Below are 25,110 nucleotides of genomic sequence, written 5' to 3'. Positions count from 1 at the left end.
TAGAGCAGATGGGGTTGGATATTAGACTAGTGCATTGGATTGGAGACTGGCTATCTGATAGATATCAATAAGTTGTGTATGGGGGTGCAATATTCAGGAAAAGGAAAGTCACTAGTGGAGTTCCTCAGGGATCTGTTTTAGGGCCATTACTATTTAACTTGTATATTAATGATATTGGTGAAGATTTGGATGGAGATATTCAATTGTTTGCAGATGATGCAAAGTTGGGACGAACCATAAAGAGTAGTGAAGATGTTGTGGCCTTGCAAGAAGACTTGAATAAATTGAGTGATTGGGTAAGCAAATGGGGATGTGAGTTCAATGTTGCAAAATGTAAGGTTTTAAAATTTGGAAAACAAAGATGGGATGCAGAATTTATGCTTGGTGAGAATATATTGTTTTAAGTAGAAGAAATAAGAGATCGGGGGGTGATAGTGGATAAGGATCTAAAATTTAGGGGACACGTCGCCAAAATTGTGAAGACAACGCAAAGACTTCTGGGAATGATGCGGAGGACACTGATGTGTAGAAGTAGGGAGATTCTTGTTCCATTGTATAAGGCTTTGATTAGGCCACACATGGACTATTGTGCCCAGATTTGGTCACCTGGTTTTCAGAAGGATGAAGAGATGTTGGAAAGGGTCCAAAGGCGACTGACTAAGGTAGTTTCTGACCTCTGGAATGTCGAGTATGAGGAAAGATTGAAAAGATGTAATTTGCAGAGTCTAGTGGAGAGAAGGAATTGGAGAGATATGATAGAGACCTACAAGTTGGTAAGGGGTTGTTATAGGATCAATGGTGGAGAAGTTCTACAGAGAATAGTGGGAGATCAGGGCAGAACCAGAGATCATCCCTGGAAACTGTATAAAGAGGGTGTGAGTAGGGGAGTGAGAGGCAGGTTTTTTTCATGCAGAGTTGTGAGTGATTGGAATGCCTTGCCTGAGAGTGTGGTGTCTTCAAGGAGTTTGAATGTATTTAAGACACGGTATGATGAGATGTGTGCGAGATAAAAGGACCTCCTAGATGAGTCTTTGACTCCATGAGATCTTGTTTAATAATAATAATAATTTGCTATAGAGATGTATAAAAAAATTGTAAGTCTCAAGTGGCTTGAAAAATTTGTTTGGTCTAGACCAATATTTCTGGGTTATGTTAAAAAAAAATTTACCTACAGTACTAATAGATTGACAGTTGTTTGGTGGGAGTTTCAAAAACAGTGAATTTCATTAGCCATTATGTGCTGAATATACAGGGTGGCCATAAATTAACTTTCCCTCTTTGGAGGTATCTGTAGCTAAAACTAATACACAGAATGACACCACATTTTATATTGAGACTTTCGAGGGCATGGGGAGATGAATTCTGCGAAAAAAAGATTTAGTACCAAAAGTCGCCGATAGGGGAACTTTTGGCGCTAGCAGAGCTGAAAGCAGTCGAATGTTTGCAGTAAACGCAGGTAAAAAGGATTATGCAAATTTTATTGTGCATACATGACAGCAGTGCCACCAATTTCACTTAAAAAGGGATTAGGAACGTTCATGCAGTTATTCAAGCCAGCAGTTCATTTCAGTAATGTAGTGTAGTGATTAATGTAGTGATTGAATTCATTTCAGCATTTCAGTAATGAGAAAGTTATCAGTCAGTTCTTTCCAACAGCATGGCTGCCTCGATCCCCGGACATCACTCCATGTGACTTTTGGCTGTGGGGGTATTTGAAATCCGTTGTGTATGTTGGTGGCGTTCCCAACTTGCATGTCTTGAAAGAGAACATAAAACAGGCTGTTATGAACATCCAATCAGACTCCTTATGCTCAGCTGTAGAGAATGTCGCACACCAGATGAAATTTGTTGTACACGAGAAAGGTCAGCACATTGAAAATCGTGTATGTGGTCCTGGGGACTCTGATTCTGATGAATAAAACATTAATTTCTGTGTCTCTCGCAAATTGTTGTTTTAGTTTAATTATTATCATTGCAATGCGGCTGTCGCTTACACCATCAAAATGGAATATGGAAATATTTCATTTTATCTGCCTTTAATGTAATTATCCGCTTGTTTTCGTCTCCGCCATCTCCAAAATTTCCCCTAAAGGCAACTTTTGGTACTAAATCTTTTTTTTCGCGGAAATCATCACCCCATGCCTTCAAAAGTCTCGATATAAAATTTGGTCTCATTCTGGTTTTAGCTACAGATGCCTCCAAAGAGGGAAAGTTATTTTATGGCCATCCTGTACTTAAGTTAGACTAGTCTCGTTTCATCTTATTTGAATAAATGAATCTCAGATGTATTTACTTTTTCTTTGGATTAGGAAAATATAATCATCTTGGTCTTTTTAATGTTCATTAATGGCATGTTCATGTTGGTGAAATTCTTTATACAGGAGGAGAGAGGGTCCAGAAAGTTTTGATAAATGCCTAGAACAAAAATGATATTAAAGCAACTGATATAACCACAAGAAAGAACATATCTTAAAATCTTTCAACTCCCATGTTTCATCAAATTGTAATAATTTGTTCTTTTTTCTTAGGATATATAAGAAGACATAATTAATTTTTGTTCTAGTTGTTTATTAGAACTTTCCAGAACACCCCTCCCCTCGTATATGTGAAGAAAATCATTCAAAAGAGGAAATTTTATTAAACACATGCTTATCAAGGCAGTCAACTGCACACATGACATGGACTCTGTGTAAAAGATTCATACTGATCATGAAATGCAGACTACCTAATCAAATGTTTGGTTTCATATAGGTGCCTATGATTTCTTCATTTGAAGAATGCAGCCTGCTGGTTGGACTTTGCAAATAAACTAAAAATAAATTCAATAACAGACCAGACTGGCAACTGATTAAGAAAGTTTCATGGTTAGATTTACAACTATAAATTAAAACGTGTGTTCTATTGCTCCCCATTCCAACCTTTACAAAAATAACTCTTGGATCCCTAAGTAATCCAGAATCTAGTTTTGGAAATGCTGAGCTGTTTTATATTTAAGACCGCAGTAGCCATGAGGTATGCAAGTATTCCACAGTAGCCATAAGGTATTCCGGATTGCTGAGTAGAGACATTTTCAGTTTGCTGGCCTGGTTGGCTGAGAGGTTAATGTATCCGCTCTCCAGCTAAAAGGCTGCAGGTTCGAATCCCACCGTAGGCATGGATGTTTGTGATTGTCTGTGGAAATACTAATGGTGGTGGTGGATGCTGTTGGTGGAGAGTTGTAGAGTAGGTGCCCTCCCTTGATGAGTCTTTGGACTTTTGAGGTATTACCTAGTAATAATAATAATATATAGTTGTAATTAAACTTAAGTCATATACATATCACCGAAATTAATATCACAGATAAATGATTTTTTTTTTGTCTTTCAGTAATTCTGGAAGTCAAGAATGCCATTGGGAAACAACCCTCCTAGCATATATTCCTAGTTTACCTGGTGAGTGTGCAGTGCATGGTTGTCATAAGGACAAACATACTGAACTGTGCAGATGTTCTGATAATGCTCTGCAGAGCAGTGCAAAACATTCATCTCAAGATGCCTCAGTATGTCAGGACTGCAAAGAATGCAGCAGTTTACAAGATAATATTTCCAAGCGGGTATCATTTTCTGAAAGAGTCCTTATTGCAAGTATAAGTGAAGATCGGTGGCATGTGTGCCAGAAACCAATAAATAACGAAGCTGTGATATACTGAACTTGAATTTTATTTTCTTGAAATTCTACATACTGTATATATTGTTTCCACGGATATGCTAACATTATATGTGATAGCAAATGTACATGTTTAAGTAACATTTATTTAAATTATATAAAGAATCTGGTTTCCTTTGTGTCATTCTAGAACAAATCACCAAATAGCAGATTGCAGTCTGCACAAGAATATAATTTATCTAGCATAACTATTTCTAACAAAGTAAAAACTTCCTACATCTGTCCCTGATCCAGAGTATTTTAATATTATTATTATTATCCAAGACCTCATGGAGTCAAAGACTCATCTGGGAGGTCCTTTTATCACACACACATCTCATCATACCGTGTCTTAAACACACTCAAACTCCTTGCAGACACCACAATCTCAGGCAAGGCATTCCAATCATTCACAACTCTGCACAAAAAAAACCTGCCTCTCACTCCCCTACTCACACCCTCTTTATATAGTTTCCAGGGATGATCTCTGGTTCTCCCCTGATCTCCCATTATTCTCTATAGAACTTCTCCACCATTGATCTTATAACAACCCCTTACCAACTTGTAGATCTCTATCATATCTCCCCTCTTCTTTCTCTCCACCAGACTCTGCAAATTACATCTTCTCAATCTTTCCTCATACTCAACATTACAGAGGTCAGAAACTACCTTAGTCAGTCGCCTTTGGACCCTTTCCAACATCTCTTCGTCCTTCTGAAAACCCAGTGAACAAATCTGGGCACAATAGTCCATGTGTGTGGCCTAATCAAAGCCTTCTACAATTGAACAAGAATCTCCCTACTTCTACACGTCAGTGTCCTCCGCATCATTCCCAGAAGTCTTTGTGTTGTCTTCACAATTTTGGCAATGTGTCCCCTAAATTTTAGATCCTTATCCACTATCACCCCCAGATCTCTTATTTCCTCTACCTCCAACAATATATTCTCACCAAGCATAAATTCTGCATCCCGTATTTGTTTTCCAAATTTTAAAACCTTACATTTTGCAACATTGAACTCGCATCCCCATTTGCTTGCCCAATCACTCAATTTATTCAAGTCTTCTTGCAAGGCCACAACATCTTCACTACTCTTTATGGTTCGTCCCAACTTTGCATCATCTGCAAACAACTGAATATCTCCATCCAAATCTTTGCCAATAGTTAAATAGTAATGGCCCTAAAACAGACCCCCTGAGGCACTCCACTAGTGACTTTCCTTTTCCTGGATATCACACCCCCTCTCATTTAAACAAATACACAACTTGTTATTACCTATCAGATAGCCAGTCTCCAATCCAATGCACTAACCTAATATCCAACCCCATCTGCTCTAGTTTGACTGTCAACTTATCATGAGGTACCCTATCAAAAGCTTTTGCGAATATATTACTGTGTATCCTTCTACTCTGTCCAAGGAAGCAGTCACTTTATTGTAATAAGTAAGTAGATTACTAAAACATGACCTCCCTTTAGCAAATCCATGCTGTCCATCAAAGATGATTATTATTATTGTTATTATTGTTCCAGGCAACTCCAAGGAGTCGACAGATTCATCGAGGGAGGCCCTAACATCATGTCAAGAACAACTATTCGACATTGACACAGTATCTATCATACCTTGCCTTGAACTCATTCATGGTTGTAGCACCCACAACAGACTCTGGAAGCTTATTCCACTCATTCACCACTCTCCAAGTAAAAAACCTAGCTCTAACTCCCTTGTCAACCATGCTCTTGCCTAGCTTCCATGCATGGCCCCTAGTCCTCCCACCACCAGTCATATTTTCAAAAATATCTTCTGGATCAATCTTATAGAAACCCTTCAGTAATTTGAATGTCTCAATCATATCACCCCTCCTTCGCCCATTGTCCAATCTCTGCAACCCACAAATCTTCAACCTATTCTCATAAGGTTCATTCCACAGACCTTCTATCATCTTGGTCACTCGTCTCTGGATCCTCTCCACTTCCTTCCCCATCACGAAGAAACCCTGGTGCCCATAACTGGGCACAGTAGTCCAGACTGGGTCTTATCAAGGCTCGATACAGAGGAACAACAACTTGTTTGTCTCTGCATGTTAAAGTATTTTTCAGAAGCCAAGTGATTTTGAGCTGATTTAGTCACTTTTGCAATGTGCCCCCCTAAACTTCAATTCCCTATCCACCAACACTCCCAAATCCCTGGCCTCATCAATCTCCTGGAGTACGGTTCCACCAATGCGATATACTGCTGCTATTCTTTTCACCCCAAAGTGCATAACCCTCAATGCGACCATAGTTGAAATCTCCCATAATAATTACCCTCCTTCCACTCATTTCTTCTATTTGCTTGTGCATACTGTCACCACCATCTTTTCCATCACCTTGTCTATAGCAGCATCCAATTGTATATTTAGTTCTGCTAGCCACAATCTCACACCAAAATGGCCTCAAATGTGCTCTTTTCTCTATCCTGCAATTCAACTTCTATTCTCTTTGGCTGTAGCTCATCAGCTATCATCAACAATACTCCTCCCCCCATTTTATTCTCCCTGTCATTCCTGAACACACTATACCCATCACATTCAATCCCACTAGCTATATCATCTACAGTCAGCCATGATTCACTAATACCAATAACCTGTGGTCTGGAAGTGCCAACCATGGCCAAAAATTTTCCTTCTTGTTCCTAATACTACTAGCATTAGTGTACATGAATTTAATTATACCATTGTTGTCAACCCAACTCTGGATCCTAGTTCTCACAATCTTCTCCAACAACTTAACCACAACACCTGACACAGAGATAGGCCTATAGTTTGATGCTTGAGTTCGATCACCTCCTTTATGAAGTGGCACAATCTTGCCCTCCTTCCACTCTTTAGGAACTTGACCAAGTGCAAGACTCGTATTAAAAAATTATCTCAAGGCAGGTGTCAACTCTCTGGCACATTCCTTCAGAATACGCGGTGATATATTATCAAGTCCCACGGCCTTATTTACATCTAGTTTACTCAACTCCCCAAATACCTCTTGCTCACTTACAGTCAGTCTCTCCTCTCCAACATCAACTGTTCTCAATCTTTCCATGAAGTCACATTCACAAGATTGAAAGATCCTTATGAACTGCTCATTAAGTATCTCCACCACATTCTGCAACAGCTGTCTTTATACCATTTCCTCCCAATGTCATCCTTCCATAATCATTCTTTCTTTTGCTGGCTATATATCGAAAGAACTCCCTAAGATTCTTTTTGGCTTCATTAGCTAACTGCTGTTCATACCTCTCTTTGGCTACTCTCACCAACCAAGTCACCCTCCTTGCCTGGTCTTTGTAGACCTCATGAAATTGGTTACTTCCACTTCTTTTATGCTGCCACCACAATGCCCTTTTTCTCTGTATTGCATGCTTAATCTCTTTATTCATCCATCTTACACCTACCTTATTTAACCTTCTCACCCTTGGAATACATTTAGACATTGCATCTACTAGATAGTTTTTGAAAATCCCCCAAGCTGCATTGATCTCTTTTCCAGCTAACTCCTCATTCCATGCTACACCCATAAGCTGTCTCCTGAGCGCTTCATAATCACCCCTTTGTAGTTCCACATATACCTATTTCTCACAGGGATCCTTGCACTGCTGGCAACCACCCGGGTAATCACCTCATGGTCACTTTCACCAATTGGTGGATGATTTGACACCAATTTATAATTACATCCTCTGATGAGATGACCAAATCCAAGATCCTTAATCCTCGTGTGCCCTCTGTTACATACTGTCTGAGGTAGTTATCCCTCAAAAACTCAAGAAACTCATTTTCTTTACTTCCAGTTGTTATCTCTTCATTCCAGTCTATATTGCCATAATTAAAATCACCCATAATGATCACCCTTTTCTTATTTGCTTGGCTAATTTGACTATACATTTTACTATCACCACCATCCACATTACCAGGTTTATAACAACATCCCGCCAAGTATTTGATTCTATTCATCTCTATCTCACACCATACTGCCTCAAAACCACTGGCCCTATTTCCCTCTTGCATCTCTAGCTTGTATGGACATAACTCTTTCTCTATCATCAATAGCACTCCCCCTCCCTTTTTACCCCTTCTATCCTCACGAAACATATCATACCCTTCCATCTCTAATCCTGTCAGGATGTCATCCTCATCTAACCATGTCTCACTTATTCCGACAATCTTTGGGTGAACAGATGCAATTAGTGCAACCATTTCATCTGCCTTGTTTCTTATACTTCTAGCATTGGTATATAAACACAACAGCTCATTTCTGGATCTACAGCTAGTTCCATTATATTTTTGTCTTAATTCTTTACCTAAGTGCAAACAAGAGTTTGTATTTATTATATTTTTGTCTTAATTCTTTACCTAATGATAAAGTACCACTCACTCGATGTGATCTCTCCATGCTGGACTGGGGCCATTTCCCTTTCTGCTTCTTCATTTTAGAACCCTTTTCAATTCCATCTGTTTCCTCTTGATCCCTGGTCATCCCATTTCTTTCCTGCCTACACATGCTCTCACCTCCTCTTGGAGCATCCACCTTTCTCACGCTTTGTACCTCTGTCCACCCTGAGCCTCCGTGTTTCCCTGTTCCTCTTGCACACCCATTCTCTCATTTTCTATACTCATACCACTCACTTCCCCATTCATATCCACTTCTTCAATCTCTCCTGTCTTACTCTCCTGCTCTTCCACATCATTCCCCTCTCAATCTGATTCATTCTCTCTATTCACTTCTCTACCTTCCAGCAGCAGTCTCTCCAAGCGACTCACACCACTCAAATGCAGTCCATTGCTCCCATACAGCTCACTTTGTCCCTCAAACTTATTCCACACATTAACAAACTGTACTCCCATCTCCTCACACATTTCAGCCAGAATATCATTCATAATCCTTGCTCTCCACCTCATTTCACCACAGTCATACCTAGACAACACACTGACTACCCTTCCTGTCACACTATTCTCTTTTATCTTTCCAAGCAGCAAGTATACATCATATTGATGCTTATATATAGAAAATGACTTCTGTATTATTTTAGCTTTCATTTTCCAAAGGTTTAGCTCCCACTGAGACCTCAAAGTGTGAAACTGATATGGATAATGACAGGCATACAAGGCTCTAGCTGGGAGCTCTGAAAAATTAGGGCCAATTTAAAGATTCCAGATCACTCTAGTTCCTCGGGCCCTGCGTGCCTTGGGAAAAGTAAGTACTGCCCTGGTATAGTGAATCTACCTATAATACAGAGAGATACTGTATACATCCAAAAGGAGGGTACATTGTGGGATATTAAGGCAACTGATGTGATGTCAACAGCCTCTATATACAAGCAAGTAGCTTGGTTATAAAGATACTTCACATATAAACTTTTGTTTGCACTTAGGTAAAGAATTAAGACAAAAATATAATTTCTTATGTAATGTACTTTATAATCAAGCAAAAATCCTTCAACTGCAATCTATACTAGACCATTGAAAGATTTTTCAGAATATAGATAATTTGGATTTAATAAATTGCATGTAAATTTGATTTACACTTGCAGAAGTTCTTATTTTGAAGTTGAATGCATTCCCATACATTTGAGTATTTCATTTTACAGGTTGCCAAACATAATAAATTTGACTCCATATTTTGGGGAAATTTTTTTAGAATGTAATTTTCCTCCGAAATTATCTTTAGTTGCTGGAGTATAATTATAGTGTAATTACGATTAACAAATGTTTATGAAATGTGTTGCTTTTTGTTATATGTATAATTTTCTACTTCTGTCTTGGAGCCTCCTTTATGCAGCAAGACTATTTTGACCTCATTCTACTCCACTGGTGCCTTCAACTAGTGAGGCTTAAATTAAACAGCTTGATCCGAGGACCTGATAATTCCCTTGCACAATCTCATAATACATGGTGATATGCCATCTAATTCCATTGTAGTGTCTGCACTGAAGTTCTCCAATATTCTAAGCACCTTCATCAGTCAGTTTCACATCTGCCATTGCAATATCACTACCTAGATGGTACTACAAACTTGCAAAATGCTCACAAAATTCAACTGTTTGGTTTACTTCTCTTATCTTCCCATGAGCAGCACTTTTACTTGCCATATAGTGAATGAACTCTAGGATTTCTTTTGGCCTCATCAGTTAACTTTTTCTCATAATTAGCTTTGGCCTTTGTGAACATACATGTCACCTTTCTTTCCTGTACCTTGTACATCTCATGAACATGCTGATCAGATTATTTTTTTTTATTCTCTCTCTCTCCACTTTTTCTTTGTCTTCAACACACCTGATTTATCTTTCTGACTCTAGGTATACATTCTGATACTGCTTTCTTCAAATATCTCTTGAACACCTCCCATCAACATCTCTTCCCCTCCAAATTCTTCTTATTATTATTCAGGCCTCCATGGAGTCAAAAGACTCATCGAGGGGAGGGCCCCCCCTCAAGAAACACAAAGTCTATCATACCTCTCCTTAAACTCATTGACCATTCTCGCTCTCACCACTCCATCAGGCAATGCATTCCACGGTTCAACCACCCTCCACGCAAAGAAACCACTCCTCACCCTCTTGCTCACAGTTTCCTTTCATAACTTCCAGAGATGGCCTCTTGTCATCACTTCTTCCCGCTGTTCAACCAAGCGAAAGAACTCCCCAGTGTCAACCCTGTAACCACCTCTCAACAGTTTAAAAGTCTCGATCATATCACCTCTCCTCCTTCTTCTATCCACCAAACTCTGCAGTCCACATTCCCTCAGCTGATCCTTATAACTATCCTTGTACAGTCCTGAAACCATCTTTGTATCCTTTTCACAGTTAATTTATCCCTTTCAAATTCTGGGGACCAAATCTGAGAACAATAGTCCAAGGGTGTTCTGATCAGAAACTTATACAACGGAATGATAACCCACTTATCTCTGCAGGTCAGTGTCCTTCTCATAATTGCAGCAATCCTCTGTTACCTTCACCACCTTTGCAATATGTTCCCTAAACTTCAGGTTTCTATCAATCATCAACCCCAGATCTCTTGTCTCCCCTACTTCCTCCAGTATAACTCCTCCCATAGAGTATGCAGCATCCCATCGATGTTTCCCAAACCTCAAGACCTTACATTTTGCTGCATTAAACTGACACCCCCATTCATTTGCCCATCTATCTAGCTTATTCAAATCCTCTAGCAGGGCTACCACATCTGCAGTATTACTAATAATCCTTCCCAGCTTCACATCATCCATAAACAACTGAATATCCCCTTGCAATCCACTGGCAATGTCATTGATATAAAGGTTAAACAATATAGGTTAGGTTAAACAATATATCATTGCTCTTCTGCTCAGCTCATCATTATCATACTTAGGCAACACGCACACTATTTTTCCTCTCTGTCTTCTTCCATACAGCCTCAAACAAAAATCTCATATCTCTCACTGCCCGACTTACATTACCATGCAAGTCATTTATTCCTACCATCACAATCATTTTATCCACCCTTTCACCTCTCTTAATTGCCATAGCCACCCTTTCTATTGTTCCTCCTGGCAAACACTCCTAACGCATCCTATCTTGAACACCATGGATCATTGAGTTGCCATACGTTATACCTCTTACCATTCTCTCTCTCTCTCCTATTGTTTCCATTCTCTCCTCTTCTTTCATTCCCATAGGTCTCTCTCATTCCCTCTCCTCTACTGCTATTCTCTCTTCTAGCATTCTCATACCTCTCTCTCCTACTGTTTCCATTCTCCCCTCTTCTAGCACTCCCATACATCTCTCTCTCATTTCCTCTCACCTACTGTTTCCATTTTCTTCACTTCTAGCACTTCCATATTCCTCTCTCATTCCATCTCGCCTACTGTTTCCATCCTCTCGTCTTCTAGCATTCCCATACCTCTCTCTCATTCCCTCTTCTGTTTCCTTTCTCTCCTCTTCTAACACTCCCAAATTTCTTTCTCCCCCCCCCACTCTGATTCTGCTTGCATTTAACTCTTCCATTCTCCTAATCTTATCTTTCATGCTTCTGCTCTCTCATTCACAAGACATTCCACCTCCTCTGCAGGTCAGTCACTCTTAATCTAAATTCACTCTCCCAAACAAAACCATCTAAACTTTCAGTCACTCATGCCCTCCACACTATCAACCATTATTTTCTCATTCATATATATATATTTTTTTCATTCTCTCCTAACACACTACTTGTCTTCCTACATTCATTCCCCGTTCCTGGAGCAACAAGGTCGGATATTGATAATTCGAATGCACTTATTTCCTCCCACTGCCTGCATTTTGCGCATATATGCTCTCTTTCACAAGCCACATATCTAATTCCCGAGACGCATAAATGCTGCAAGTACTGCATGCCACAAAGTCCCTTATGATATTGCTTATAATAGAGTTCTTAAATGGTGGAGGACTTGGCAATATGCCACTTGCAACTGCAGCTGAATCCGCCATCATTCCTTACTGCCGAGTAGCGTAATCATTAATTATTCAATTAATAAATTCCGTTAAATAAATAAGAAAAAAAAAGTACAAACAATTACAAGCAAAACAAAACATTTAAGTACACTAAATAAAATGAAATATAACTAAATACGGTAATGAAACTTAGCTTTGTTTTATCTTCCACCGTTATGCATTCGATTCTGACGGTAACCAAAATATATTATATCGCGACAGCAACTAACTTCCAAAAAACAACCACTGAAGTACACTCGTATTCAGAGAAACAATTTAGCACTCAAAAATGTAGAAAAACGGAAGGAAAAAACAGACTAAGCACCGATTAAAAATCACTTTCTTCTGCACAGCTCAAATTTCATGGTACTGTTGAAAGCTTACTCCTCAGCTTGTCATAATCATTTGCTTTGCACATATCCCTTCTTAACAGAAAATTTTGCAAGTTTGTAAATCTACAATGTCAAAATATCTAAGGTATTTGATCATGTTTGGCGCAAAGGCCTAACTCCCATCATATGATCATTTCATGAATATGATATTTGCTTTCACTTTGGTTGTACATTACATCTGATGGCAGCTGGATCTTTATTCTTAAACTTAGCAATTAATGCTGTACTTCAAGTTTTGCATTTCATTTACTCTTCAAGATATGACCTGTTGACTACAAATCCATTCCACAGTTTATTGCATACAGTTTCTCATTTAACAACCCTTGCAATGCAGAAACAACATAACTTATACAACTCCAAATTATGATCATAACCATTCTGAATGGTATTTCTGATATGATTATTTTCACTCGGGTTCTGATAGCCTTGTTAATTTCAATTCCATCATATTTCTCACTTTTTTTTTTTTTCAGGTATTCTTTTCTTCTGGCCTTATTTTAAATAATGCCAAAATCTCAAGACAAGTTTCTTTTCTCTGTAATTCCAATTTCCAATCCTTCTTAGCATAAATATATTACAAATAGTGTCTCTTTGATATCTGAAAAATAAATGCATTATTTTATAAAAAAAAAAAAATCAGAAAATCCATCTACCTATTTAAATACTGTTTGCCTATTTCGGGTGATGTCCCAAAAAGCTACCTAAAAATAGGTGCAGAAGAGAGCAATTAGATGAATTATTGATCCCACTCTTGTTCATACAGGCATTTATTTTTTGCTGATTGTATTTTCTTCTAATACTTTCATGGTCACTCTTATCAGAACTGCCATTAATAATTTCTATGCTCTCATAATGTGTTAAAACACACAGGTAGCATTTCAACTCCAAGGTCCTTAAAAAGAAAAAAATAAATAAAATTATTCATCCATTCCTTCTAATGCAGTCTTTTGGAACAGTCTCCTCTTTCAAATCCAATGAAAAAGTTTCTTTTTCCTTCATCTTACTCTTGTTAGTTTGCAGTTCTCTTCCCTCCCCCCATTCTATCAATGAACAGCATCTTGTATTTTCAAGAGTAGAGGTCCTTGAAAATATAGTATGCCTTTCATTCCGTCCCTGTAATTATATTCTATTCCATAACTCAAGAGTAATGGATCAGAGATGTGTCAAACTACCCAATGCCCAAAACTCCACTCCCTGTGCTCATTTCTGATACCATGAATCGCAATATTCCTCCCCACTTTTTATGATAATCCTATAGACAAGAGTAAGAAGCCATTGGGAGAAAATACTGTAGTTCATTGCATAGGCATACAAAAGAAAAGTGGCAACTTAGTTAATGAGAAAACTGCTAGCAATTATCGAGATATAGAATGGAAAGAGAAAAATGCAATGCAATGCATTCAGCTATGGATAAGATAAAATTACATAAAATCTATTGTTATAAAGGGGACATGGAATTTTTGAGTGATATCATCAGAGGATATTTGTCCATAAAGGAGGTAACCCCTCTTTCTCCAGAGGGGAGAAGGATTAATTCTTGATCTGGATGATAACTAAGCATGTAGAAATTTCAGTTAAGCGATATATGTAAAACTAACAGAACTGGTGATTATGACAAACTTAGCACCTTGGAGCAGTGCCACTGCAAGGAAGGGCAGTTAGCACTACATGGTAATTAGATAAGAGTGATGGAAGTATTATCAGAATGCATGTGAGGTAAGTGTATACGAAGTAAGGAATATAAATTGGATGTGCAGCATCATTAAACAGGATCTGCTGTTTGAAAAAAAAAAAAAAAAAAAAAAGTTTAGGATGGAATATCAATGTGATCAAGCCCCATGTGCAGTACAAAAAAAACAGACAAGATTCATTGTTTTCACTAGCCTGCAAGTAAAATGAAGAATGATAATCTTAATGAATACATATGATAGTGATGGAAGAGAAAGTTGAATTACTATGTTAATTGCTTTGCAAATATGTATTATACAGGCAGAGATGTGACACAAGCCAATGTGGGAACAGAGGTGGATGAAATGGAAGCAGTTAGATTTTACAAATCTTGATGCGAATACTGCTTTGAGATTAGATGAGGTGTTAACCTGGCAGTGCTATTTAAGTCTCATCACTAGTAAGGTTTCAAAGTAATGGAAAGAGAGCAAGATTGCTGGATTTTTTAAATTTGAAAAGTTTGGCAAAGATTGCAATTGAATCAATACATAAGGATATAATACTCTAATAGTGGCTGCATGGCTATGTAAAGTGTCTTGTTTAGTAATTTACCTAAGCTCTATTATAAAGTGAACTAGTGACTATTTTTAGTGACAAAATTAATCAAAACATGTATGTACCCCCCTCCCCTACAAAAGGTGGGTGGACAAGATTTATTTTTCATTTTTATCAATTTTTTTTCTGCTATTGATAACAAATTCTGTCTCTTATGCAAAATCTTATTACAAGATGCACCTTTTTGCTCATTAAATAGTTAAATCTACTAAATCTTAAGTTCTCATTTAAATATGGTTGTTGTTCGTCAGTCTGTCAGTAGGAATACTGCTGTAAAAACTAAAGTTATCGAGGCCAGTATATTGTTTATATGCGTGTGTTCTCTGATCAGTGGTGTAGCTAGAGGGGGGGGGGGCAGTCTGCCCCGGGCGGCACTTTGAACCTTTTGAACTTTTACAGTTAATTCTAAAATAGTCTCGAGAACTCAGTTCCAAATATCGTAATGCTACTGTGAAATATCCTCATGATTGCTGTAAGTAAGTGTTGCTAGTTGTGAGAGGAGTTTTTCTAAATTGAAATTAAGAATTACTTACATTACTATGAAATAGACTTCGCCAATGTCATCGATGATTTGCTAACAAAAAAGCAAGAAATATAACATTTTAGAATGTTGAAATTAAAGTTTTACTTCAAAAATAAACATAGCGTTTTAATTTATTTCCCTATACGTCGTTTTGACTTTTTGTAGTAATTTGGTGTGTATTGGGCAGCAAACTCAAGGACCACCCGGGTGACAAAAGCTCTAGCTACACCACTGTCTCCAATTGGTTGGCTTTTTCTTCCGAGGAAAAGAAATATTCAAATTTCCAGATGGACAGAATTGTTTTCTTAAAAGAGATCGGCTCCTATCAGATTCAAGCAGTCAGAGTATTAGTTTCATGTTATCTGATAATCTCAAATATTAAATAAATGATAATTTTTCGATTGAAATTGTCAAAGCTTAAAGACAAATAATTACATCAATAAATTTTTATTTATAATTTTTTGTTTTTTTTTCCCCAAGTAGATTATAGAATACAGTATTGCATCAATACAAAAATATATACATAATGTATATAAATTTTTTATTTAATGAATTTTTTTTTTTTTTTCACAGTAGATTATACTATAATCTACTTCTCTTTTATTGCTGCAATAGATGAAACAGGTTACCCCACCGAGGGATGAAACCAGCCAACCCGTAATAAAATTTTAAGACAGAAAAGCGTCCCATGGTCGAGGGTGTAATGTTACATTATCTCAATCACTTTAAGATTATATATGATTTATGAAATTTTTTACTCGATCCCGGGTGGAAGTGCCGTTTACCCCCCCTCCCCACGGACGCCCAAGGAACTCGGGAACGGGAAATGCTCGAGCTGTATTAGGCGGATCGATTGGAAATGGGAGAGGGCGGACATTGGATTACATATCAGTAGCGCACTCTGGATTTAATCGGGGTGGGGGGGGGCGAGTTGAGTTGAGTAGACGATTTGAGAATACACACTGCGCATCGCATACGACCTATGACTGAGCATCTGCAATGATCGCTAATTCATAAGTAGTATAGAAATAGAAGACATGACAACATAAATTTTAAAAAAAAAAAAATTAGGAAAAGATTTTGGGAAATTTTTCTAGTGTTTTTTCCTTTCTCTTTGGGGGAAAAGGGCCCCTCGCTCCTCCTTCCCCCCATGGGTGCGCCACTGGATTATGACATAAAAGATGTCTTCAGTTGATTTCAATAATGTTACGCTTTTTTGCCACATAAGCTTTTATTAAAACATGTTTCGCCACACGTCATTTGTCATAAAATGACAGACAAGTAAATGCAAAACCGTGCAATAAAATGTAGTTTATCGTTCGCCTTGTGAAACGCCAGTACACCCTCTGTCCAAAAAAGAAACCGAACTTTTGATAGAAAATAAAACAGGCCAATTGTAATTATTCAAATGATTTATTATTTCAATCAATATACTCTCCCTCAGCTTCGATACAGCGTTTGACACGGTCAATTAATCGTTAAATGAGTTTTTTTTTTATATCGGTTTTGGGGATACTGTTGAGGGTCGTGCTTACTGCCGCTTGAACGTTTTCCATGGTGTATCGCTTTCCTTTCATCAGCAAATGCAGTCGGGGGAAGAGAAAGAAGTCACAGGGTGCTAAATCAGGTGAATACGACGAGTGATACAACACAAACTTGGTTTTTGCTCAAAAACTGTCTCACAATGTTCGAACGATGAGATGGTGCATTATCTGCAAAAGTGACCAGCTGCCTGCATCACGATATTCATGCCGTACGCGGCGAATTCTCGCTATCAATCGCTTCAAAACTTCGCAATAAAACTCACCATTTGACCGTTTGGCCAGGCGGAAAGAATTCTTTGTGGATAATGCCCTTGGAATAGTAGAAACAAATCAGCATTGTCTTTACTTTTGACTTCTCCAAGCGACTTTTTTTCGGATGCCCCTCTTCTGGTGGTCTCTACTCAGCATTGTTGCTTTGTTTCGGGCTCATACTCAAAACGCCACGTTTCGTCACCAGTAATGATCGTTTCAAGGAAGTTTGAGTCCTTACGAGCGGTTTTAATGAGGTCCTTGCAGTGTTCGATTCGATACGTTTTTTGGTCTTCGGTCAACTTGTGGGGAACAAATCACGAATTCAATTTACGAAGGCCCAAACTCTCGGTCAAAATGTTGCGCACAGTTGATTTTGGAATCCCTAATTCATCTTCAATCAATCTCACGGACGATTTCGGGTTTTCTTTGATGAAATCACGCACTTTTTGGATGTTAACTTCGCTCAGTCCAGTTTTTGGGCGGCCCGGCTTTTCGTCGTCCTCAAGCATCTCACGACCACTTTGAAATCGCTTAAACCACTAGTAAACTTAAGTACGGGATAAGCATTCATTACCGTATGCTTACTCATTTTTGATGCCATTTCTTAAATTATCTAGACGAGTTTCGAGAAAGAAAAACGCCTGACGAAAGCAGAGGTTTCAATTACTCTTCATTTTAAATTATTTTCTTCCTATTTTTAAAATTGAGATGTGTTATGGGTTAATTTTTCTCGAGAAAATATACTAATCTAAGGCTCCGAGATTTTTTGTCTGTTATGACTCTTGGGTCATAACAGCCATTCGATACTGCTCTTAAAGGAAAGTTTTCAGTTAGTCCAGCTGGACCGACTTCCAAAAGGTTAGGTTGAAAACATTGTAAGCTCTTTGTTTATGTTAAGGAATCAGTTCTCCAGAATTCTAGATTCTCTTTAAAAAAATATATATATAAAATACAGGGTGTTCGGGATAAATTTGACAGTTTCGTAAGGAAAAAGAAAATCTTCTTTGTATCTATTAAATTTAATGAATTGACAAAAAAACATTACAGGCAGAGTTAATTACAATACTATCAACAAGATTTACTCAAAATAACCACCATTAGCATCGATCACAGCTTCAATTCTGCTTCGGAACCTCGAACAAGCTGATGCTACAGTCTCCCTGGGAAGGGCCGCAAAAACTGTTTTAATTTTATCCATTAACTGGGCTTTTGTATTACTGGAAGTGCGATTGGTGTCTTTTTCAACTGCGCCCCATACAAAATAATCCATGGGGTTAAGGTCTGGGGAGTTTGGAGGCCAAACATTTGGACTGGTGAAGTCGTAGAAATTTTCAGACAACCATTTTTGACTTTTCCCAGAGGTGTGGCAAGGGGCCGAATCCTGCTGCCATACATACGGCCTACCATTGGCTACCCTTGTTATCCAGGGCTTGACTACAGTTAGCAACTCCACGAACAAAGCCCGAATTCCAATGCCAGGGTTCTTCAACACCTGTTCCTGCAGATTTGCGAGGAATTCTGCTGTACGAACGCAATCAGATCGTCTGCTAGGGATCTTTCTTCTTGCTACATCCTCGTAGTCACCATTGCAAGTCTCTAGTTCATGCCTGATTGTTTTTACTGTATTCAGGGAGCATTGGGCAGCAGTCGTAATATCCTTATTTTGATGGCGGGCACGAATCATCATGATACAAGTTATTCTCTTCCATGATTCAGGTGGGTTCCAGCTATCCATCCTTTCTGACATCTTGTATATGAATGAAGAAGGGTCCAAACTTTTAAATGAAGAGAAGTGTGTGTTAATACATGTAACTTACGGAAAAATATAATTAATTATAAATATGTCAAATTTATCCCGAACACCCTGTATATATATATATATATATATATATAAGAAGTGATATCTCCCTCTCTCTTTCTGTTAAACATCAATATCAATTCTCTAAGTTTTTTTTTTTTTTTTTTAACAAGCTGTTCTGAAAAACGTTTAAAACTGAATAGGTAGGTTCCTCCTTACTGGTTCCCAATTTTCTTTTCTTGAAAAATTTATGAAGTTTCTAGCATGATTTCCTTAAACTCGGCTATTTTTGAATTCTATTTCTGGATTAGATATGTTGTGATTCTATTCCGACTGGTCCAACAAATATGATGATCACGAACTTTTCTTTTCATACTTTAACTGCCAAATTCGAAACTAAGTGCGCAGTCAAACCAGGAAAACTGCTCTTTCTTTTTGGATATGTTAATTAAGATGAACACAGTAGCTTCCTATGATTCACTGCCTATCACAAACCTTATATATATAGGAAGATGCGTACACGGTGTTTCTTGCCACTAGCATTCAGCAGAGACATCCTTTGGTATCTCCAACATAACCACCAGGACAAGATTCATGTAGCAGGATATGTAATTCCTTTGATGTCGTGCTACATGTATGCAGCTTTAGTTAACATCTTCACCAACAGCAATAATTTCATCCTAAACTAGTAAGAAGTAGTGTTCATCCAACAAGGACATATTCTGAACCACCATAATATGCTGCATCAGTGAAGCAGTGTTTGAAACGAGGCAAGATGAGATGTAAAGCTATCCTGATTCTTTTCTGTACTATTCGAAACCATCCCTTCACCTTTTGGAAAATTCAAACCTATAAGATAATTGGATCACGAATTGACCATCGCGTCCGCGCGGTTAGCCTAGTGGCTTTGCGCTTCGCAACCATATGCCTGGGGAAGGAGTGTCCTAGGTTCGATTCCCGTCGGAGACGTGAGGAGCTGAAGGATCTTCCTCAGCCATAGCCAAGTTAGCCGGTCTTGGGCGCGTGCAGTAGGGTTTTTCCCGCCAGTTTATCTGGCGTTTTTCATCCCGCAAGCAGGCAAACCGGCCCCGTGAACACACACGGATACAGCCAAGAATACCTTGAGGCATAGGAGTGACCATTCTATCCTCGTATTTCGGTTACGAAATCCAAGCATGCTTGGAAGGTTGTGGGCCTTAAAGGCCTGTTAAAGCCAGTGGGATAGATTGACCATCGCGGAAGTGCTTTTTTTTCGTCACCAACTTGGTTCTTTTCTTCCCTATGCTTCCAAGTCCAGAAAGTATTTAAAAAATGCCACAGTTAAAATCATCAAAGATAAACTTGCTTTTCAAGTGTCTAAAAAATTACTTTCTCCTGTACATACTATTCTCAAGGTGCAAATGAAATGCAATCAAAAGAAAGTAACACAAAGATAGTCTGGCCTACTAGGTTATCGAAGAAACCAAATATTGGAATAAAGTTTAAATGCTGTGTATTACTTTAAACGCGAAAAACTTAAAAAAAAAAATAAAAATAATAATAAATACCGATGAAATAGCCATAGGGTCATATATAGTATAACGGTACCCTTAATAATTCTAACTTACATGTTTCATTTCTCGACATCGACTAGAGGAACTTTTCCAAACCATTTCATCTCGCTCCGAGATTAGTTTATCGATCTTTGGTGCAAGTAAGTAGTTTTTATTATTATCATTCCGAAAGGATTCGGAGTTTTAACTCAGTAAATTCGACTGCAGAGAACATATGAGTACATAACGAATAACTACTCCACAGAATTAGGAACACAGCCTCTTATCGACAAGTCGCGAGAATGCGCCAAGTCTGAAGTAACAGATGGACACCAGCTGCTTGCTGGTTTTCAAACAAAGAAGAAAAAAAAAATCAGAGCTAAAACATTTCGGCTAGCTCCATTCCCTTTGGAAAATGAGTGTGTTAAAGAGTTTATTTATAAAAGAAACATAGCAGAGTTACCTTGTTTTGTACTACTTAAAACTCTTTAAATGGTTCGAGTTTTTAATCGGTGCTTTAAAAAAAAAATTTGAGGATTCTGTTGATTTCATAGCACAGCTTACAATGTTGGGTGGATAATACAACGCCACTGAAAACGTGCTCTACGATGAGCTGTGGAAAATGGGATTCAGACTACAGCCATTTGGGCGTATAGGCCTATCTTTCGTAGATGTCTTGCCACAGTTTATCGAGATACCTGGGTGGGTACATATGCTTGAATGGAGTCGATTTGCAAGCTGACCTGCCGTGGTACGTCGATTGCGTTTTGCTGTTATAACCAAAAATCTGTCTTCATGCTCCGTAGTAGAGCGAGGGCGACCTCTTAGCAAATGTCTGGAACGCATTCCATTGGTTTGAAACGCTGTCCAGAGCCTGGATACAACGCTGTGGGATTCCAAATTCTCTGGCAATATCAGTAATTCTGTGCCATTCAAGCTTTCCGATAATTTTTCCCCGTGTAAAATCATCTAGATTATATGTTTAAGACATTCAAGTTTGCAACTTTATTCATTCACGTAAGCGAATTGCAACACAATTCGCTTACCGCAGCCTTTTATGTGCAGTTCAGTGCTACCACGTTATTCCTTTGCACAGGATTCGAACATTTGAATGTGTCCCCAGTTTCTACTCGAAATCATCCGTTATACAAATTGCTACAAGCTGATTCATCTGAATTTGCGTTTGTAATCTTCAGAAATAATGTCGGTGCTTAGGTTTTGGTTGAATTGTACATACCAGTGTATGTACAATTCAACAGCATGACTTTTCTAAAAAAAAATGTCTGAGTAAACAAGACTTTCGATGAAAGAAAATGCTGTAATTTAAAAACACCTTGATTACTCAGCCTGAATCTGTCCCACTTCTGGGTGAAGGCCTCTCCAATTGGTGGAGGGGTCGGTCTACTTCCTCCATGGGCACCCACTTCATATTAGGAAAGTGTGTGTGTGTGTGTGTATATATATATATTTATGAATGAATGTAAAGGCAATCACAAATATCCATGTCCTAAGCGGGATTCGAACTCGCCGCCTTTTGGTGGAAGGCGGATACGCTAACCGCTCGGCCAACCAGTTCAAATTTAATTTAAATCTGACCAACTCATGTTGAAATCTGGGCAATTTCTCAATAAAAAGTCACAGTAATTATAGTTCGTGGGGGGGGAGTTAAACTGGTAAATTTTAGTTTTTAATTATCGAAATAATATCTGCAATTTTGAAACATTTATTCCCTTAAATCCACTTAACCGATTCTGTTCGCTTTGTTTTAAAAGTCCTAGTGGTTTAAATTGGAGCAAATTACAAACGTTCCCAAAAGGTTTTATTCGTTAGTGATAGGAAGTTCTCACAATCCAGTAGAGTGGATTTTGACTATAAGAGCCAATTTTGCTAAATGACCTGATATCGTCTCGGAGATCCATCAGGTCGATTTTCTTTGTTTTTTGCTTTAAATGGATATATGCATACCTCTCAAAAGATTCATCCGGGGTTACAGAAATCTCGCACAATTCGATTTCCATAAAAGCTGATTTTGAAGTTACTGTATAATGGCTTCAAATATTGTAGGGGAAGTACTATTTATAAGGAGTTATAGATAATAGATAATATAAGAGATAATTCCTTTTGGTTAGTTTGTATTGCTCCCTTTTTTTTTTTTCAATAATCTACGTTTAAATATTTAATTAAATCTGCATTAAAATCTGTACAAAATATGTTGGTTATTCTTTGTGAATTAAAGGAAAGGACGAAGTGAGGAAACCACGCCATCTATCGAATTTCTATGTATGCCAAAGCCAAAAGTGTTTATAATAATCCAAAGCATTTCTAAATATACGTTTCAGATAAGTTCAAATTATTATTGAAAATTTAATAAACTGCATATAAGGAACTCTTGTTTAAGAATGAAAGTAATACATTTTAAGAATATTTAATACTCATGCTTTCGAAATAAGATTAGCATTTTAAAGTTAAAGAAGATGTCTTCACGGAACCAGTGTGACAAATAATTACTGCCAAATAACAGTCGATACTGCAAAAGTGCATTTCATTCACCTCAGAGAAATGACTGAAGCATTTTGGAGTGAATTCTAACGAAATCCCAACTGACTACGAATAAACAACAAGACTTTCATTTTCTCGAAATAATTAGAATCCCATTACTTAATGATTTACTAATTAGCAAATCATTACTAAGTGAATCCACAGCGGTACGGGGACGAATAAATCACGCACTTCGTAAGGCAATAGTTACGGTGTGGAGTGACACTGACCTCCGTGTTTCATTTTATCTTCTCTGTATGTTTCGGTTAGATAGTCTTTGGCGAATTAATGAGATTCTCTTTATTCTCATCATCCTCTCAAGACCAGATTAATTGCCAACTAGACCACGCGGATCCCAAATGATGCATTTCAATACATTATGGTTTTGTTGGCTGCAATATAGTTGCATGATGTATTGGTTCTCTCTACGTTACAATTCACTAACTTGGAAAATTCGTTTGCCTAAATAAATATTTATTCTTTAGTTGAGCTGTTTTGTACTCTAATGTAAAAATAGGAGTGTTATGAAAATTAGAAACCAAAGGGAAAATAACTGAGGAGATTAGTAAGATAAAATATTATACAAAATGAAGGAGAAGAAAAGGCAATACAAGGTAGCAGAATATCTGGATGTTTCAATAGACTCATCTGGAAGAATAAGAACATACTGTAAGTAAAATAAAAGAATCTACAAACGCATTGTCAGCTTGGCATAGGCATAGCAAGAATTCTCCATGCTTGCTGCGCAAGCTCATTAATTGAGAAAGAAGTAATATTTATTTGTTAATAAATGCATGCATTTATAATCATTCCATTTAAGCTTTTATTTTTGTAGACAAAAGACGTCTTAAGCTTGCGCGGCAATAATTGAGCTTTGCGTTGTGAATTGAAGGCCGATGCTTGCTCGTCTAGTCAATACTACCTTGGCTTGCTCGGTTGTAGGAGCTTACAGGTCCTCGCAGCAGCACTGTGATTTCATGCGCGCGCATAGCCATTTCACGTCGTCTCACTCTGTTGCTTAAACCGCAGGCCATACGCAGTCAAAGTAGCTCTAGCCAGTGAGCTTCAGCAGCCTTTACCAGTGTGCGTGTTGCTTGGGAAAATTAAGTTACAACCAACTTTTTATGACGATATTATTGACCAGTTCAAGAAGAACCGTAGGGTAGAATTTGTATTCAAGTAGCTAAATTGAAAAATATAGAATATGATTTGTAAAATAAATGTTGTATTTGTATGATTAAATGTACATAAATTTCTAAATATATAGTTTTTAATGGTCAGTACAGGTAACCCTCGTATAACGCAGTACTTATACAACGGGGTTTCAATATAACGCGGTCTACAAATTGTAGTAACTCTTGTTCAACGCGGTACTTATACAACGCGGTTTTGACAAAAACACAGTCTAGAAATTATAGTAACCCCTTTATCTTTTCATATATTTTTCACCGCGCGACTTAAAAATCAAATTTTATCTTCGTTAAATTTGTGTCTGCCCGTATCGCGCAGGTAGTTATAAGTAGCGAATGTATATTAGGGGAAACAACCTTTAGCACGCATGTACGTCGAGTGTATACCGTATAAAGGTTTATTGTTGAAAATTGTCTTCGTTTTCTGCCAGCAAAGCGCATTAAAAATCATAAGTGTGTTATCTCAAGCTGAGCACTTTATTTCCCGGTGAGTTACATACATAATTAATGTGTAATGCTTTTTTATGTAAAAAAAATATTTTTATAGTAATGGCCAAAAATTGCATTGAAAGGGAAAAAATGAATATTGAAAAGAAAATGTCTCGAAGAAAAAAAAATTAAAATCATGGATCAGTTGAAAAATTGAGAAAAACCAGTTGTTGGAAGGACTTGGAATTAATGAATCAACGATTCAAACAAAATGCACATAAAATCCGAGAAAGTGTTTATTGCTAGGTCAACGGTAAGTGCAAAGCGCGTTGCTCGTGTACGCAATTTTCTAAGAAAAAAATGAAGAAATCTCTAATGATTTGGAAAGAAGATGCACTCAAAAGAAAATTCCTATGGATGGAAATCTTATTAAACAAAAAACTCAAAGTTTATAAACATTTATAGTGCAGACCAGGTGTT

General features: G+C 37.7%; 2 protein-coding genes across 4 annotated transcripts in view; one reads left to right on the top strand and one right to left on the bottom strand.

The window, feature by feature from the left end:
• The window catches only part of LOC150098843 (uncharacterized), a 90,943-nt gene extending 87,133 nt beyond the window's left edge, over positions 1-3,810 (top strand). For both annotated transcript variants that reach the window (XM_090405673.1, XM_090405672.1), the window contains one exon: positions 3,367-3,810. In XM_090405673.1, the coding sequence (XP_090261799.1) occupies positions 3,367-3,688 (322 nt within the window). In that variant the 3' untranslated portion in view covers positions 3,689-3,810. The remainder of the gene's footprint in view (positions 1-3,366) is intronic.
• LOC150098842 (CUGBP Elav-like family member 4) overlaps positions 1-25,110 on the bottom strand; it is a 913,499-nt gene that overhangs the window by 858,164 nt on the left and 30,225 nt on the right. The window lies entirely within an intron of this gene.

The sequence above is a fragment of the Typopeltis vanoorti genome, chromosome 15 (genome assembly GCF_054136105.1).
Source record: "Typopeltis vanoorti isolate ZY-2024b chromosome 15, IOZ_Tvanoo_1.0, whole genome shotgun sequence".
Classification (NCBI taxonomy): domain Eukaryota; kingdom Metazoa; phylum Arthropoda; class Arachnida; order Uropygi; family Thelyphonidae; genus Typopeltis; species Typopeltis vanoorti.
This window is presented reverse-complemented; position numbering and strand designations above follow the sequence as displayed.